This window comes from Protopterus annectens, chromosome 17.part0, assembly GCF_019279795.1.
Source record: "Protopterus annectens isolate FY-2018-M chromosome 17.part0, PAN1.0, whole genome shotgun sequence".
In the NCBI taxonomy this organism is placed as follows: Eukaryota; Metazoa; Chordata; order Ceratodontiformes; family Protopteridae; genus Protopterus; species Protopterus annectens.
This window is the reverse complement of record NC_056751.1, coordinates 389,192,600-389,212,816: the sequence shown is the minus strand read 5'-3', so window position 1 is coordinate 389,212,816 and position 20,217 is coordinate 389,192,600. Positions and strand designations below refer to the sequence as shown.

The following is a 20,217-nucleotide window of genomic DNA, read 5'->3' as shown; positions in this document are numbered from 1 at the left end:
ATGCCCAGAGTGAACGAGGGTCAAGTCCTGATTGCTGCTCCTAGGTCTCCCGGGGAGTAAGTAGGCCTACAGACTCTCAGACAGTCATGTGGAAGTGGTATCAGAAATACTCAGTCTAGGGATCTAAACATCTTATGCAACAAAAACAGAATGGTTTGGAGGGATGGGTATATCTCGCAGAGGATACCGCTGCTGGGGAACTGACTCCCCATCCACATAAAACAAAGTTTATCACTGTCCATTTTCAAGTGCAACTTAGATCTATGGCTGGGAGACAGAAAATTTACCCTAGGACTGCCCCTGTACTACTAAATGACAGAGCCAACTCCTGAATCTTCCCCTCAAATTATCTATGGTATGATGCCAGTATTCTCATTGGGGTAATACAGAATTATTGACCATCGGATGGGTAAGGCCAATCTATAACCAAACAGGATAGGTTATTTTGAGCATAAAAATGGAAAATGGCTAAGCTTAAATGGCCTGCAAGGACTGCTAGCCTAGTACTTATCTATAAAACTATGTAACAAATGGGTAAAAGGACATTCACCCTGATCAGGAACAAATGGGCTAGCTCCTACATTAGCAGAATGGATCAGTCATGTAGGGGTGTGGCACAAAAATGCAGACACTAATATATTAAAAGACATCCCCACCCTGAAAAAATACAGATATAAATTGTGTGCATGTCTTTAGGACTCCAAGCAACAGATTAAGATCTTACTGGTTGTTTATCACAAGGTTGGATCCCACAATCCTGAAATGCATAATCACGGTAACATAATACAGAAGACCAAAATGGTGAAGACAATAATATCTAAAAATCTTGAATACTGAATATCCCTACTAGTGTAAACCCAGGGACAAGTACTTACATAGGTCCTGCAGGGAAGGCAAGTCCAGAAGTTCGACATTGTGGTCTTCAGCGTTTTGGTCTTCTATATTATATTACCATGATTATGCATTTCAGGATTATGAGCTTTAACTTTGTGACAAACAACTGATCTTACTAGAACACCAGCACATTTTTGATCGAAATACATGAAGTAAGCAAATGGGCATGAACTACACAAAACTGCTGTGCAATGCTTTGATAGAAACATTCTGTCTCTGAACTTGCAGTTCAAATGACACTTCACACATTCATCTATTAATCTATTAAATTCCATCATCAAACTTCACTACCTTTTAAGTATTACACAGTTACTGGTACCACTTTTAAGGCAGACACCAGACACAATGAATATAATATCCAGTGCATCTGCTTACAACACACAAAATCCTTTTCTTTGTAAAAGCAAATGGCCTTATCAGTTAGTTTCACTCTGTGTGGAGGTGAGAGGCAGACAAATCCTAAAACAAAAATAGCTCTATTTTTTTCTGAAACTGAAAGTCTGTATGCATTTTTCACTTTAGTACTAACATTTCAGATTAATTACTGATCTGAACAAACAAAAGCAGGACACTGATTTGATTGCAGGCTGTCTGCTGAACAGCAAATGGGTTGGTGGGTTAGAGGGAGGGGGAGAGAGTAGAGCTAGAGAGAGAAAGTGTGTGTGCATCATCTCAGGCTGTATGCCATCAATTATGCTACTGGCAACAATGTCAGCAGGTGACAGCAGGAGATACTTCAAAAAGTCTGCCATTGCGTGATTTTACCAGGCAGTATAAAGTACTTTTATGTGAACTGCTGACTGAAATAGTCAAACAGCATCAGGATGACAATCAAGGGGGGATATTTTACAATAAGTCGCCCAAATGGGATACCTGCCACATGGAAAAATATTCCATTTGTGCAATATAGTGCTTCTGATAGTCTGATATTCAGTACTGAACTTACTGTCTTTAAACAAGTCATTATTCTTTTGGGAAAGCTAGGCTTAGAAAGGCCCCCTGGGTCACTAACTTAGTAATAATCGACGAATCTATAAGACATCAAAGAGCTACATTCAAGCACAATGTCCCTTAATAATTCTGTTTCATAATGGATTATAAGTACGCATGGGCAATGGAACCATAGAGCGAGGGGGAGCCCAACCTCTCACTTTTTACAGCTGCAAGCATTCTTTTAAATGTCTTTTCTTTCACGCTGCGAGCATGGAAACAGAGGGTTTGCTGCACTGACGTCAGTTCCGGCTGTTTGAATGAAACAGCTGCGAGTACGGAAACAGAGGGTTTGCTTTCTTGAGCTGCAAAGCGGTTGAACTCTGTCTTATTTCTGTGCAGAACGGAGGAGTTTCTGCTGGAAGTTAGCAAATGTTACGTTTTCAAATATTTTTGAGAGTGAACATTCTTAATGCTCTTCCCTTGTGGTAACGTATCAAAGTTTGTGTTTCTTTTTAGTCTAATGTTGTGCTGCTGTGAGACCTACATGGTGGTTTTAAACTGTTGAAAGCACATTGTCACACTAAAAGGTCCGTTTATGTTTAAAAGTAGGCAGGTCCGTTTATGTTTTAAAGCAGGTCTGTTTATGTTTTATTAAAGCAGGTCCATTTGTTTTCTTTAAAGTAAGTCTGTTTATGTTTTCTTTAAAGTAAGTCTGTTTATGTTTTCTTTAAATTAAGTCTGTTTATGTTTTATTAAAGCAGTTTATGGTTTATTAAAGCAGGTTCGTTTATGCTTTTTTAAAGCTGTTTATGTGTTATTAAAGCTGTTTATGTTTTTTAAAGCAGGTCTGTTTATGTTTTTTAAAGCAGTTTATGTTTTATTGAAACAGGTCTGTTTATGTTTTATTAAACTGTGTGTGTGTGTGTGTGTGTGTGTGTGTGTGTGTGTGTGTGTGTGTGTGTGTGTGTGTGTGTGTGTGTGTGTGTGTGTGTGTGTGTGTGTAAAATGCCCCAGTTACATATAACTGGTGGTTAGGATTGCCCAGGCTCGACCCTTGAGCCTTAGGTACAAGTACCTGCTTTCTCTATCCATACCACCACAGAATCCATAGCTCTCTACTGTCTAGATTTTCACATACATTGGTCTGTTCCTCTTAAAATTTGTGGTTTAGTGTCAATTCTCTAAATAATGATAGCCCTTTAAGTTTCAGTCTTCCTATCTTTTTTGGTAACACAAAACATTATTTCAGCAACTTTCTAAGATTATACAAGCAATATTTAAAATGCGTCCCTGATATTGGGCCTTTGCGCCCCCCCCCCAATAAAATTTTCCTTTCTCCAGATTTCTTCTGTTATGAAATTGTGAGCTTTAGTTGTGTCAAGTGGATGGTGCAGTGGTACTGTTGTTACCTCACAGCAAGAGGTTCTCTGGTTTGATTCTTGGCTGGGGTGCCTTCTGTGCAGAGTCTGTATATGTCCTCCCTGTTTTTGTGTGGGTTTCCTCTGGGTGTTTGGGTTTCCTTCCATGTTACAAAGACATGCATCTGGAGCATTTCTCCCTGAGCCTCTGCTGAAAACTGGCTTTGTTCCATGCCGGACTTTCCTGGTAACAAATGTTAAATAACATTTTTTTTCAAGGAGCTGAGAGCTTCAGGGGAAGAGAAGTTTAGTGCTGCTTATTCCAAGTCAGTTTGCATTGTTAGTAGCACAACATGTAGTACCCTTTTTCTTTAGATACAGAAGTCTATGATTTCTACTCCCAGTGTTTCTTAACAGCAACCTGTTCATTAGTTAGAAATCCCTTTAATGTGGAATTATTTAGATGACTTGCTTCTGCAGAGATGTATATTTACTGATACTGGTGGATTGTAATGACAGACGTTTGAATGGCCTTTTATGTTTGAAATTTTCTGAAGTTGGTAGTTTTGTCATTATTGGTTCATACATTTTGTTTCATTGCTTACTAGAAGACTGTTCAAAACTACAAATTTAAAACACATTCTGGGTAGGATTTGTTTAGTATTTACTGTCCAGGTACTAGCAGGACAGCTAAGCTGCACTGAACTGCTAGTTAGTAATGGTAATCTTAGTTTTGTAAACTTGAGTCTTGACTGTTTAGTGTGGTGGGTCCATTGTCTGAAGGTCTAGTTTTTGGTCTCATTGATTAGGAAGGTACATCGTGTGAAACAATTGGTGCTGTATTATACAAGGAATATAATTTACTGCAATCAGGAAGGTGAATCAAAGAATGCATACATGTATGCATGGCCCTAAAAATGTGTTTGAAAACAGCCCGGAGGAAAGTGTGAAAGGCTCATAATCATGGGCAAATTTTAATCTTTACTCTTGTTACCAAAACAATGGATGAAGGTAAAACAGTTCACACCACATTACCTTGACCTGGACAAGCCTTTTGACACAATCCCCAACTCAGGTGTAGTACAAAAGATGAATCATGTAGGAGTAAACACCTGCATCACTAGCTGGATTGCCAACTTGCTCACAGGATGCAGGGGAACAGACCAGTCACCAATGGAGTTCCCCAGGGTTCGGCGCTGACACTTCTTCTGTTTGGCATATATATCTCAAAAGTAAAAGTAAATGCCAAAGGGCTTTGGCCGGCTAAGTCTGAGATGACTGCAAGCTAGGAGCAGTTACCGAATCCCCAAATGACAACCATCCTACAGGAAGGTTTGTCCCAAATAATAACTGGTGTCGAAATCATGACAATGCCCTCTGAGAACAGACCCAGTTGTTTGGCATTTGGGAACTTGTGTGTACAGTGGCCTAACTTTTGACCAACATGTGCCTAGAGTTGTAAGAAAACTTTTCTATATTGCATAGCTTATAAACAAATTGTGACTAGATCTAGAGATGTAAGTGTCCCCCTTTACAAAGCTCTCAATAGGTCAATAATTTTGTATAATGCCCACTTTGGCATGTATCTGTCCAGCCCCATGAAACAATTGGAATGCCTTCAGAGATACTAAAAGGATGCAAGTCCTAAACAACAGGTCTTGCTTGGACCACTTCAAAGATTTATTCCTATACTCAGTATCCTACAGAGTGCTTAGAGGTGACATGCCTGGCATACAAGGTATCCTCTGACTTTATACAGATGGACCTACTAAACATCAGCAAGTCAAATGGCATCAGAAATACTCAATCCAGTTGTTTAAACAGAATGTTGTGGAGAGATGGATATATATCACAGAGGCTACCACTGTTCCAGAAAAGACTATCCATAAAAACAAAACAAAGCTCATCTGTCCATATTCAAATGCAACTTGGATCTAAGGATGGGTAATAGAAAATGTACTCCAGGATTGTCCCTCATGCCACTAATGGATACAGGCATTTCCTAAATGCTGCATCCCTTACATGGGTCCCCTCAAATTATCTATGGTATGATCACAGTTATTCTCACTAGAGCCAATATACAATTATCAGCCATGGGATAGGTAACACCAATCAGAAAATGTTAATTCAAGCAACAAAAGGGAATTGGCTAAGCTTAAAATGTCCTGCAAGTGAACATATGCTGTGGTAGTAAATAGTTATAAAAAATTGCCTTTTTTAATCGCAAAGTGCCCCTCTCACCCTCCGCCCCCCCCAAGTCTTCAACAGTTTCCGGCACCTATATAAGTATGTACCAATTAAGACTGTTACACTAGATTTTGTTACAGTGACTAGTATCCAAAGAAACATCCTTTGTACAACTGTGTGCAGCTGCAAGCTTTAAACATAGAAATTATGACTGACAGACTACAACATTTCTGTTCACATTTTACCTCATAATAGCTCACCTTTCTGCTCTCTTGCAATCTGACGTATGCTTTCCCTGAACTGTGATAATGCTGAAAGGAATGGCATTACTGTGGCTTCCAGCTGTATAAGAAAATGTCATTGCATCAGTTCCTTGAAATCTGCAATACATTTTATGCACTTGGGATGCAAATGACAGTACTTAAAACTGCATTCAATCATATGTTTTTAGTGTAATTACATCAAAATAAAGATAGGTCTGTAAAAGAACATATTATAAACAGCTTATATAAGATATGCTTGGATATATATATATATATATATATATATATATATATATATATATATATATATATATATATACACACACACACACACACACACACACACACACACACACACACACACACACACACACACACACACACACACACACACACACACACACACACATAACATTCTTGCATAGATAGTTGTTAAAATAAATGCAAACAAAATCTTTATAATGTGCTTACATTCACGCTTTGGCCAGTTCCACCAATAGGAAAACCAATTGGTTCTTCAGAGTCTATGGCACCAAAGATCTGGTAAAGAAAGCAGATACATACAACTGTCATATAACTGTCTTTAGATGTGAAAACAACAGATTATACAAACATAATTTGCCAAATATTATTTATATCTACTAAGGTATGGAATCAAAAGGGAATCTTTATAAAAAGACTTTTGCAGAAAATGCTACTCATAGTAACCCAATATTCTGGCATCTGCTTCTAACTTTTCCTTCAACGGGCAATCATAGGTTCATGGGTATTTAATGGGCAAGTAGTCAAATAGACAATTAAGGGAGCCTAGCACAGTTTCTCAACTGCCCCATAGCAATCCCTGGTTAAGGGACTTGCTCAGAGTCTCAAAGCAGGCAAATGGAGGCTGAAGGACATGAACTTTGTACTACAGGAAGCAGGTTGTAGTCTTAACTGCTTTAGCTGCCAGATTATTAGTCACTGACAGGTTTGCACTGCACTAGATTAAGCTGCCATACAACAGTAAAGAAGGAGCTGACCTCAGATGCCCTCTATTTATTTACCCTTGCACATGCACTGGAACTTCTTATAGCAAATGCCTAATGATGCTACAGAAAGGTAAATCCATCTGCTCACTCTTTTGTGTTACACTGGAGGACTGAATTGCTGGAGCCATGTCAGACTCTAAGCCAGTCACAAGCGGTGTCCCACAGGGCTCAGTCCTGGGACCCCTCTTGTTCGGCATTTATTTTTCTGAGGTGCAAGCAAACATAGGAGGATTGTGGCTGACAACATTTGCAGATGACTGCAAACTGGGCGCCATAATTGATACTCCAGTGGATACAAGCATCCTTCAGAGAGGCCTCATAGAAACAGATAATTGGTGCCAGAGCCATGGCCTTAAACTGATTGCCAAAAAATGTATAGTCATACCCTTTGGGAAAAACAAGGTACCCACAAATTACCACACAGGTGGTAATCCATTAAGTACGGAAGAGGTAATCAGGGACCTAGGGACCCAAGTTGACAGTAACCGCTCATTTGACACTCACATTGCCAAGGTGGTTAGGAAGACCTTCTATATTGCCCACCTTATCATGAAGGGATTCACATCTAGATCAAGAGAGGTCATTGTGCCCCTGTACTCTTCTCTTATCAGGCCCGTGATTGAGTACAATGCCCCATTTGGGATGTATCTTACCCGACACCTGCAGCAGTTGGAAAGACCCCAAAAGTACCTCACCAAGAGGATAAAGGGTCTCAAACATTTGTCATATGCTGCCCGGCTGAAGAAACTCCAGCTCTATTCAGTCGCATACCGCCTACTCAGAGGTGATCTATGCCTGACGTACAAGGCCATGTCCAATCCGGAATTAATGGACATGCTCCACCTCAGAAAATCCAAATCCATCAGAGCCATGAGAGCAAGAGATTTGAACCTCAACACAGAAATAAACAGGACGTGCTGGAGGGACAGATTCATAACCCAGAGGCTCCCTACACTCTGGAACAGAATCCCAGTCCATGTTAGGCAGAGACCCTCACTAACTTTCTTCAAGAGAAATCTTGACGAGTGGATGGGAGATCGTAGGTTTACCCCGGGGGTCATCTCTGTGTCACTACTAGACAGAGGCACAGTAAACTAAACCCTAAATGGGCATAGTATTCTCATCCCAAGGGGTGGCGAAAGCCACACACACACTCTGGCTAGGCTTATAAATGCCCTAGGGCAGATAGCCTAGTACGAACCTATGAGCCTATGAAGCCAGGCTGATGACTTGGCAAGTAAGTACATAGCCTAGAAGCACACAACAGCACTAAGTTACAGGATGAAGGTCAGGAATTCAGTGCCTCTGCTGCAAGAACCTCTCTCTCATGCATCTACTGTTATGGTGTGTACCTTGTATAAATCTGCTGCCTTACTTTGAGACTGTTCTTTTATCAGATGTTACAGGAGGATGATAATGTCAGTGTAAATAAATATATGTCAAATCATGGAAGGAAACCTGCTGAGAGCATGTTCGGCACAGGACTGTTTATCTACATCTAGTGCAAAAATCAAGATCAAAACTGAAGTGCCTGGTAAATGTGGAGTCTGAGAAATAAGTGGTAGCATCAACAGATCATGTAGAATGAATCCTCTCCACAACCACTGAGAGCCACTATATGTTGTGACAAAAAACAGTACAGATGGGTAGTTACTGAAAGCTTGCAGTCTGTTACTGTTTCCCCTCTCAACCAAAATGAAGGAAATTTAAATGAATATTTTGTTACAGTCTGGAAAAAAGAATGAAAGCTGGGGTGCAATGCTGGCAGTGAGGCAGAACAGAGTGGTGAAACAATGAAGAGAAATTAGGATGCGGAAAGGCAAAGAGGCAAACAGCTATCCTTATGGATGATCAAGCACAAAGGCCCACAAGCAATCTGGCCAGTATGCTGGTACATTCCCACATGGAGATCTTCAACAGATGACTGGCTACCGAAGAAGCACTGAAAACAAGCCTGATACTTCTGTAGACAGAGGGAAGCAGGAAAAAGATAGAGAACTCCAGGCTTATTAGCTTAATGGCAATAGTATAGAAAATCCTGGACAAAATTCTGAAGAAAAGGATGGGTACTCTCTTAGAGGACAACAATTTCTGGGACAGCAACAAAGAATGGTTCACAGAAAAGAGAAGCTGTCATTTAAACATGCTCAAGTTTTATGACTAGGTTACAAGATGAAGTGACACAGGAGTACCAGTGCATATGCTCTACCTGGACATCAACAAGGTCCTGGACTCAGTTCCACACAAGCCACTGTCAGGAAAACCTGACGGGATAAGACAGGACCAATTCAAATAAGTGTTCAGCTGCATGGCTGAAAAGTAGGCTGCAGCGACTTGTGAGGGGAACAAGTCGGGAATAAGAAAAGAGACTACTGAAAACCTGCAGAAGTGAAGTCCTCACTGTGTAGGGTTCAGACATATCAAAGAACTGAAAACAAGAGCAACCTCAGTCATCCTTGTTCGTTCCTCTGCTACTATCATTCATATGTTCGGTAAACAAGTTTAAGGCCTGCTGGCCTCTGCACAACTTGATGCCCCGGATCCCATTTTGGAAATTGTGGGTGCCCGTGCAGTCATCCAATTCCTTTATGAAGGTATGAGATTAACTGAGAGAGGAAGACGACAGGGTAAGTCACAGAGACAGTAACCAAAAGTCATCATCAAACCCTAGAGGGAATATTTAGAAGAACTAGCAAATGTTACATCACTAAAGAACAAAAAGCAAAATCTTTAAGAACAGTAGGAAGAACATCTGCAACATGCTACAAAAAAATAAGTGTTTATTTAGACACTATTTATTTTATTTTTATTTTATTTTACATTTGTTGACCGGGCTAGTCTAACTGGAGGTATTTCCATTTTCAGTAGAGGCCCGAGGAGAAAAGCTCCACAGAGAATACATTAAGGCAAACATACTAGTGTTTTAAAGAAAGTTTTAAAAGACAGAAACTAACAACTCTACAGTTACTCATTATTACTAGTGAGTTTAATACTGACTCACATAGTTACAGTCACAAAAAATACTTATATAACTATAATATACTAAGTCTGATAAAGATAACTAAATGAAATAAATACTACCACACACAGTAAACTCATGTAACTCACTAGAAGTGAGTTTATAAAAACTGCTATTTAGGAGCTATTTGTGACAATAACCACAGAGTACAGAAAATGTTAGTGGAAAAACTAAGGCAATGGAAAGTAGAGTGGTAGTAAAATTCAGTGGAATCCTATGATGAGAAGAATAACTAAACATTTCGACAAGGCAGAAATTTTTTTGGAAATGTTATGAGCATTTACATAAGGCTGAGAAAAGGGGAAGTCAAGGTAAGGTGCAACTGGAAATATTTACTGAAGATTTAGATTTGCCAGTGTTACAGGAAGAAGACAATCAATTGCTGATAGCCAAGATAACTACAGAAGAAATAAAAGCTTATATGTGTAGACACTACTTATGGAGAGCCCAGGAACGCATGTAATTCCTAGACAGGTTTGGAAGTCAGAAATGAATTCATGGATTCAGACTTGAAAGGTCCTGTTTAATAATGTATTAAAAGACAGATATAGACTTGAAGGCACTGTTTAATAATGTATCGAAAGGCAGAAATAGACATGGAAGGCACTGCTTAATAATGTATTGAAAGAGAGAAACAGACTTGGAAAGCACTGTTTAATGTATTGAAAGACAGATATAGACTTGGAAGGCATCCTCCCCTCCATCTGTCCCTCAAGATATACCTGAAATTGGTTCACCTCTAGCTATCACTCAAGACTAAGTCCTAAAAGTGATATCAAAAGCTAAAAATACTGCATCAATGGGTCTTGACAATATCCTGGATGTATCTTAAACAGCATGAAGCATGATTTAGCCTCACTCCTAACAACACTGTTCAATCTCAGCCTCCAAACAGGTTTTGTACCAAATGAATGGAGAACAGCTACATTCACTCCCCTGCATAAGGGAGGACCTTTCACAGACCCAGGCAATTAGACACCCACAAGTCTGACCAGCCTCATATGCCATGAAAAGACTTATGGAATTAATCAATAAGGACATATGGAACCTCCAAACACTAGACCCATCTCAGTTTGGATTGGTCAAGGACAGGTAATGCTTACTCAACCTGGTGGATTTTTTTGAAAAGGTCATCATAGCAATGGATGAAGGAAAAATGTTACACACCTCATACCTCCACACAGGCAAAGCTTTTGACACAATTCCCCACTCAGGTATACTAGAAAAGCTAAATAAAATGGGAATAACCCCCACATCACTCACTGGATTGCCAAATGACTCACAGATAGGATGCAGAAAATTAAATTGGGGGAGGTTACCTCCACATAGAGACCAGTCACTAGTGGAGTCCCCCATGGTTCTGTGCTGGGACCTCTTCTGTCTGACAGCTACTTTTCTAAAATCAAAGCTAATACCAAAGGGGCTCTTGTCTGACTAAGTTTACAGATAACTGCAAGCTAGGAGCAGTCAATGAATCACCATATGACTTGGACATCCAGCGAGAAGGCTTGTCCCAAATAAATAACTGGTGTCAAAATCACTGTCTGATATTTAATGCCAAAAAAGCATTACTGTATTCTTTGGGAAGTCATCTATACCAGGAAACTGCCACATTGACAATACACACCTAACAGTTGACCCAGCTCTTCGGATGTGGGTACTTATGTGGATAGTGTGACCTAACTTTTGACCAACATGTGTTTATTGCTGCTAGAAAGTCCTTCTATAGCGCACAGCTTACAAACAAAGGGATTGTGTCTAGATCTACTGATGCCACTGTCCACCTTTACTCAGCCCTCACTAGGCCTATCATTGAATAAAATGCACCCTTCTGCATGTACCTCTCAGACATATGCAACAATTGGAAATGTCCACGCAGATACCTTACTAAAAGGAAAAACAGCCTTAACACATGTCCTATATGGACTGACTCAAAGCCCTGTCACTATACTCAGTATCCTAGAAACTAACAGGTGACCTGTATCTGGCATATAAAGCATCCTTAGACCCATTACCAGATTTACTGTACATCAGCAATTCAAATGACATCAGAAATACTCGGACTAAGGATCTAAACCTCTTCTGCAGCATCAACAGAACAGTTTGGAAGGGCAGACATATTTCATAAAGGATACTGCTGCTGTGAAACAGGCTCCCCATTCACACAAATTTATAAGACATATATAGACTCGGAAGGCACTGTTTAATAATGTACTGAAATGGAGAGAAGTGTTGGAATACTGGAGGAAAGCAGTGGTTGTGGTATTGCTGAAAGATGGGAAAGAGGCACCAGACCTGGTATCATACTGACCAATGTTGATGTTAAATCAAGATTACAAAGCATTTGTCTATATTATTCAATAGAATATTAAAAATACTACCAAAAGTGATGGACCAGGATCAATGTGGTTTTGCAGAAGGGAGAACAATGATGATTCAGGTGGAATCGGAACAAAAAAATGTAGTTATTGTTGGTGCACTTGGGTGCAGAGAAAGCATTCAACATAGTCTGTTGGGATTTTATTTGTACAGCAATGGCAGCATTTGCATTTCCTACTACAACAATAGCAATAATAAGGAGAATACATGACGGTCAGAGACAGGAATCGGGGTGGGAGGGGTGCATCAGGCAAACTGAGTCTGAACAGGGGAAACAGAGAGAGATGTCCTCTGTTCTCTGTTACTCGCCTTTAGCACAAATATAGGACTCACAAATCCAAGGATATAACTGGTGTGATAATCGAGAGAAACAGCCTTGCTCATGATTATATTGTATTTGACAAATGTAAGCAGGCTAGTGCAGTGCTGTGGAATATTTTTGAAGCAGTTTAAAACATTATCAGGAGACAGAATAAATGAATATAAAAAAGATAACTGTGCAAATTTTGTTCTGATGCGTTAGTTCAATGGCATCCGTACCGATGAGAACATAAAATTAAATACTTGGGAATATGGGTTAAGAAAGATTCTGTCATGGCAGCTAAACACATGGGAGGAGACTAAACAGAAGATAATTAGAAAAATATGAGACTGGAAGGTTATGATAATGGATATAGAAAATAAACCACAGGCAGCAAAAACGTTTATGGTTCTTTTGGTATATATATATATATATATATATATATATAGATATAGATATATATATATATATATATATATATATATATATATACCAGGTATATTTTTAATCAGCCAGATGTGAAGTTCTATATGACAATAAAGGAACTGAAAGAGATTATTTGAGAAGAGAAAAGAGCAAGAGTTAAATGGGACAAGCCGAGTCTTCCTAAGGAGCAAGGGGGAATTAGCTACATATTTAAAATAGGAGCATCTGTCTATTTTGAAGTGATAGTACGCATCCTTTAGATCTATGGAGCACATCCAGTTGTCCTTGTGCAGAAGCGGCAGAATGGACTGAAAAGTGACCATCTGGAATTTCAACTTCTGGATTGACAGGTTCAGCCAACTGAGGTCTCTGTTCATTTTGGCAATAAAAAGAAGCGAGACTAAGTTCCAGATCCCTTGCTGTCCTGTTGGGACCTTTCGGATGGCATTTTTTTGTAGGAGGTCGCAGACCTCTACGAGAGCCAACTCCCTCTGGTAAGGTGGGACATCTGGGTGTGACTTCTGTTGTGGTGGTGGGGAATCAAATGGAATGACATAACCCCTGGATACAATGTTGAGCACCCACTGGTTCGAAGTAATAGAAGCCCAAGCCAGTTGGTGCAGCGGTATCTGACCCCTTACTGCCTCCAGCGTAGGGCAGTCTGGCAGTACTTCAGGGGGCTGCTGGGGATTTTCCGAGAAAGGCTCCCGGAATCCCTGATTTTGCAGACCCCCTCTGCCTCTTGTTGAACCCCCTCCCCTAGCCAGAAGAGAAGGAATCTTGTGGAGCATCCTGGAAGGAAGACTGCGACTTATGGAACAACAGCTTCTTACTGCTCCGAGTCTTAGAAAAGGACCATTGGGGAGTAGCAAGCATGATCCCAACAGCCAACAATGTCTTGCCCTCCTGCTCACTGCAAGTCAAAGTTTCTTTGACTGAAGGACCAAAGAATGTGGACCCATCAAAAGGGGCATTAGTGAAGGAACCCTTGAAGTTGTCTGCAAATCTGCATAGGTGGAGCCAGGCATGGCACCTGATGGCAGTGCCTGTACCTGCCACTCAAGAGGTGGCTTCTAACAAGTTTTTGATCAATCTCATTGAAGCACTGGCTGAGGAGGTGAGAATAGTGAGCTTCGGAGACACTGTCTTCAAGACAGCCGGAGGCAATAACTCTGAAAAGGAAGTGGAGAGCTCAGACATCAAATCCCTTTGCAGCTGGGTGAAAAGTGCCATGTAGTTAGTTGTCCTCAGTCCAAAAGTGGCTGAAGCGTAAACACGCTTCCCAAAGCGGTCCATCACCTTAGACTCCCTGTTAGGGGGATGGATCGAGGAGCTCTGTTCAGCGAGCTCCTTCTTGATGGCTGCGGCAACCACAACAGCTTCCACTGGTACACCTTTGCTCAAGAAGGGCATCTCTTTAAGGGGCTAAGCAATATGTCTGCTCTCTTGGGTACCAGTTCCACTGTGTCCAGTTCCTTCCAAGCCCTGCTAGCCATGAGCTGGACCAACTCGTCAGCAGGAGGGACACCCAGGAGGTAGATGGGCCCGCTCTGAACGCCTTCAGGAATATGGATTCCTCAGAGGACAGGGCTGGGGAAGATCAACTGTCCTGCTGCTTAAGGATTTCCAGGATGTCACAGAAGGACATCTCCTCAGGCGGAAGTCTGGGGGACCCGTCCCCTTTATTCAAGTCCACATAATCTGTCAGAGACTCCCACGGGGAAGAGAACAATCCGAAAGCTCTGGACCCGAACTAGCCCCCTGGTGACCCAGGTGGACATCTGGGGCATGAGTTAAGGCCAACCCCGAGGGAAGATGAGCCGACTCCACCAGGGACCCAGGTGGTGTGGGAGTAGGGGTACTTCCTGATGTCAACTGACGCTCCTTTTCACGAGCTCTGAACCTGGGGCACCAAGCTCTCAGAAGTTGGTTGGGGAGAGAGAAGAATGGGGTGGGAGAGGGACCCCTAGGCACACAACTAGGGGAAGGGAGTATACCCAGTTATATCCAAGGGAAGCAAACTTCTGGTGGACCTAGAGGAAACAGAGTAGTGACCCGAGTGGGTGGACAGTCTACGGTCCCTAGAAGAGGACCTGCTCGGCCTCTTCGGATCCAAGGACCAGGGTATAACAATGACCGTCTAGGAAGGTGCCGAGGGAGCAGACGGAGCTGGAGCAGAAGACAGAGCCAACAGATCTGAGCCGGCCTGCTGCTGACCAGTCAGATCGGAAGTCGTCGGACCAGACGGGGACCTGGTCCCCTTGGTCAGATCACAGATCATGGCAGTCTTGGAGGGTTCAGAACCGGCCTTAGAAGCTGAGGCTCTCGGAGCCGAAGTGCCTGGAGCCAAAGTCACTGAGGCTGGGCTCCGATCTAGAGCACTTACATTAGAGAGCCTGGGTTGTTTGGAAGAGTGATCCCTGGAGGAAAAATGCTTCCTCTAAGGATCAGGGGGCACCTTTGAGGGGGATCCCGATACCAAGGGACCCCCTGAGGCAAAGCCCTTTTGAAGCAGCTTGTTCCTACAGTCTAGGAGAGTCCCACGGGTTTAATCTGGCACAAATTTTGCATTAAACCTCTAAAGTGGGCTCTCCTAGACAGTAGACGCACTCCTCATGCGTATTTGCGGGGGCCAGCTTGTGACCACATGAGGATTAGTGTTTGAAGCCCACAGGCTTATCATCCATACCTGCACACTTCACTGGGAAAGGAGAAAGAAGGGAAAAAGGTGGGAAGGGACCTACTGCCAAAGACAACTAGAGGGTGGAAGGGAGGAAGCCTAACTCTGAAAGTACACTAACAAAAACCCCACTAGAATACTACTAACACTAAAAAGGGGAAGAAGACAGCAAACGTAGAAGAAAAACCTCTAAAAAAGGTAATACTTGGCTTCAGGCTTGTCCGAGCTAAGGAACCAACTATTCATGACTGTGGCAAACGAGATATGAGGATTATGGGTAGTAGGAACTGAGGAGTAGGGAGGAGCTTGAGCTCAGGAGCTGCCGTTCACTTTGCCGGCTTGGATCCGAGGATCGGATCTGTAACCCATCCGTGATCAATAATGACAAGGATAGCATCAGATCTGACATTTGTAAACTCATGCTGCAAGTTAAAGTGTGATGAATAAATAAACTTGTTAAAAGAAAGTGGGGAAATGGTGGTTGATGGGATTTAGAAGTGATTATTAAAAAATGATGGAAATGTGTATAAACAAGACAGTATTACTCAAAATTTAATAGAATTTTATGTATTGTATGTGAATTCAGGTCATGTGAAAATTTAAGTAAAGCTGTGCTCGCTTTCTCCCTGTCTATTTTTTATAATATATAAACATGCATACACACACACACACATAATGTGTGTATATGTATATGTATATATGTGTATATATATATATATATATATATATATATATATATATATATTTACACACACACACACACACACACACACACACACACACACACACACACACACACACACACACACACACACACACACACATATACATACACACATGTATGTAGATCTATATCTATGGGGGTTTACTATCAAAGTGACAAATGGAGATGCTCTGCAGACGGAAAATCGATAGACGGATGTTTGATTTTCCATGTTGCTAAATATCTCCATGTTCGAAAGTTCACATCAACGAATGCACAGTGCATTTGCTGATATGAACTCGAAGTACTGCACAGAGATTGCAGTACTGTGCGGTTTGGGACATTCATGCCTATCCTCACTGTACTCTGATCTCATAGTTGGAATATATAGTTATCAGGGGTGGGCCCTGCAAAAACATGATGCGAGGTGTAGGAGTTTCATTTACCTGAGCTCCTATACAGACATCATGTGATCTGTTTGGAGACCATGTCGAATCTGCTGAATTCATTCAGCAGCTTCGACACTGTGACCTGATATATATTTTTACTTTTTTTTTTTTGTCAGTGCTACGAACAAGATTTTTTTTTATCAAAGACATTTTGATAGTAAACCATCTATGGGTCTATGTCAAAAGACCGAAAGTTCAAAAGACTGAAAATCAAACAATTTAAACATCAAAACATTGATAAAATGTTTAATGCACCCCCTGCTAATTATATATACCATCTCCAAGACTGCATAACATTGGAGAAAGGGCAAATTCCATTGTTGATATTTTAAGTTTTGGAAATTTTGATTTTCAGTGTTTTGAGCTTTCGATCTTCTGAAGGGGATCAATAGTAGAGTACAATTTACTCTTCTAGGAGAATATCACTGACCTCACACTTGGAATTGCTGGTTTTCATCCCAGGTGCTTTACAATTGGTAGAAATCATTGACATGCATGTCAAAATTCTCAGTCAGGTGACACCAAACAGACATCATTTGCAAACATAGAGGTTTACCCACCTCCAAACTAGGTAATTTCTCAACTTCAGCTATGCCTTGATGGGCTGTCCTGTCCATGTAAACCACACATAGTTGTTGTGCCAAAACATCCCCCTATACACTCATGACACTAGTCTGACTTAATGCCAAGATTACTGTCACAGCTCTCACTGCAGTCATACTCTGACAGGATCACATGGATCAGTGCCCCTGTACTCCAGCATAACTTTCTACAGAACATGCTTATGCATGAGGTCCTAACCTCTCTGCAAGTCCACTAAACAACTTTACAGAGGATTACATAACTCCCTACAATATTAATAATCAGGAAACATATTACAAATGTAGTTATGCTTGGTCTTAGAGTAAATTTATTCCCACTGTAGTAGTGGAAAGAACTGTGGACAAATGGGCTATTGGGTGACTCCTTCCATCATGAGTGATCCACTCAGAAGAAGCAGTTTGGGTTAAGTGTAAGAGAGCACCTTGATGTGAACTACAGAGAAAAGTTTCACATGATGGCTGGAAGTTTTGCAAATTAATTGCCTACAGGTCAGATTAAGTGCACTTAAAAAAAAAAAAAAAAAAGTTCTTTATATAGTTACTCAAACATACGCTACCACTAATGTAAGAGTTGAAGAATGCAAGCTATAGATGTGCTAGGTTTCCTTACCTTAAACATTTCTGTGAGGTAGACTGCAACAGAGTCCAACAGCATTCTGTTTGGAAATACCTTGGTAGATTTCTTTGCTGCAATGTAAGAATTACATTGGCTAACAAGGGATCGCATTTCTTCCATGGCAGTACGGGTGTCAATATTGTCACACAAAGCTTCATGCACTGCTGATTTTCTTTCACAAAAACTAAACAAGAGAAAAACACACAGCTGAGTGACAGTGGAATCACCTCAGTATAAATAAGAATCACTTTGCCTGTAATTTAAAACAGCAATGAAAATCCGTTTCTTAAAGGACAGAACTTCATAGCTAAGCATATAATCCAAAAAAGGACATACATATGCCACATTTTAAAACACACAGAAAACAGTTTAGAATATACATGAGGTAAAGTGTACATCAAAACAGAATTTTACATAATAACTTTGCTAATTATATAGCAAAAAACAGCAAATAACCTTTTGGGGAAAAAGATATTTATGTGAAATGGTCTCTTCTCAATTTGTGTATATTGTTAGAGGAATTTACTTGTACAGGGTGAGCTTTACGAGCTTACTAATGAGTTCGCTGCTGAACAACTGACTCCCCCCCTCCAGGTCCCCTCTATTAAAAAAACAAAAGAGGCCTCACTTAGAGGGATTACCAAGTTAACAAAACAAATAATTGATCTCTGAGAAGGAAGCTGAAGAGAATGAATAGTTTCAATTATAATGTCACTTTAATGCAACATCTACTTAGCTAGACCTTTATTCCAGAAAGTAGTATATATTATTTTAGAATGATATTTTATTTATTTATTTATTTTATTTAAGTTTTGCTAAATGGTATGGCTCCAAGAAGTCTGCAGCCTGTTTTCTGGAGTGTTCTAATGTAGTAAAATGTGGTATTTAAACACAGTACGGCAAATATGGACAGCCGCGGTGGTGCAGCGGTAGCGTTGTCGCCTCACATGAAGAGGTTCTCCCGTTCAATTCTCGGCTGGAGCGCCTTCTGTGTGGAGTCTGCATGTCCTCCCTGTGGTCGAGTGGCATTCGAAAGACATGCGTGAATGGGCGTGCCTTTGTTGAAGGTTGGGCTGGCACCTTGACACCATAAAAATCGACTGCCAATCATTAGCGGACTGGAGTTCTGCTGTGGTGACCCCTAACTGGGAAAAGCCGAAAGAAAAACAACGGCAAATATGGACAGGACACTAAGAACAAGTGGGCACCTCTGGTTGAAAATACACCTGACTGGTATATAAAACTATAGGGACATTTTCAATGCTGTCATCTCACCATGCATATCCATAATGAAGAGCTTCCAGCTTCTCAATTTGTGCATTATATTTTGTTTAGCCTTTTCCCCACATACCCTTAACATAATAGAACCTTTTTTAATTCATACAATAAATATGGGTATTGCAGAACCAATTCATGGGTACCTGCTGATCAGTGAGGATTTTAAGTCTAGTCATAACTTCCCATGATGTTTTTTAGCTCTTATATTTTGTATATGAATAACCCAGGGATGGGATGAATAAGGATATGTTAAGACATTTACACTGTTCCCCTATCTATGAAGGGCAGGGCTGCCAAACAGAGGTGAATTTGTGGTCACCTATCCTTTTGCCCTAAATACTTTTGAAGACATTAAGAGAAGTACTTTGGTACATGTGGAGGGGAAGAAATTTAATGCAAGTGACACTGCCTATGATCCACATATATCCCTCCAACTCCAATACATTATTTTTATTTTGAAATTGCGATCCCCTGAATGGGTGTTTAGGATACCACTGGACTTGTGAATGTATAACAGGGTCTGAAAGAACAGTCTTGGAACCACTGTAAGTGAAGAATTGATCACTTTTAAGTAGTCTGCATGACATTGAGAACAGGAAAAAGGCCCTGAGATGGTCAGCACAATTTTTACAATTTAGGACCTCCCCCCTTTAATTTTTTTTTTTGTGAGAAGGCAATATAGTCAGTTCCAGTTTTGACAAGTGTTTGGACAGATGGATATCAAAACGGTCATTATATTCAATGATAAGCTTAATAATGGAATTACTACATTCCTGTATATGAATGCAATTCCTTTACATCTAAGCTGTGTGATAAAAATGACTTTCTTATAACAGTGGATACAATGTGATTGAAGGACAGTTCACTGATTACACAGGCTTCCAGATACCCAACTACAGATCAGTTTGTTTTTAATGTGACAGTTACAAGGAATGTCTGGCTTGCTTGAACAATACTACAATACATTTCTTGGTGTTTTATTTTAGTCAATGGTTTTGCCACCAGCTACTGGTTTGGGAAATGCCCTCTTGAAGAAACTTAGTGTCCTCTGGAGAGTTTATGATGGCAGAGTTCACAGTCATCTGCAAACTTAGTCAGCCA

At 40.7% G+C, this 20,217-nt stretch overlaps 1 protein-coding gene across 1 annotated transcript in view; it reads right to left on the bottom strand.

Annotated features, from left to right (window-relative positions):
• The window catches only part of CARS1 (cysteinyl-tRNA synthetase 1), a 736,066-nt gene that overhangs the window by 178,764 nt on the left and 537,085 nt on the right, over positions 1-20,217 (bottom strand). The window contains exons 16-18 of the mRNA XM_044059397.1: positions 17,833-18,022; positions 6,107-6,175; positions 5,633-5,714 (exon numbers count right to left, since the gene is read on the bottom strand). Coding sequence (XP_043915332.1) covers positions 5,633-5,714; positions 6,107-6,175; positions 17,833-18,022 — 341 coding nt within the window. The remainder of the gene's footprint in view (positions 1-5,632; positions 5,715-6,106; positions 6,176-17,832; positions 18,023-20,217) is intronic.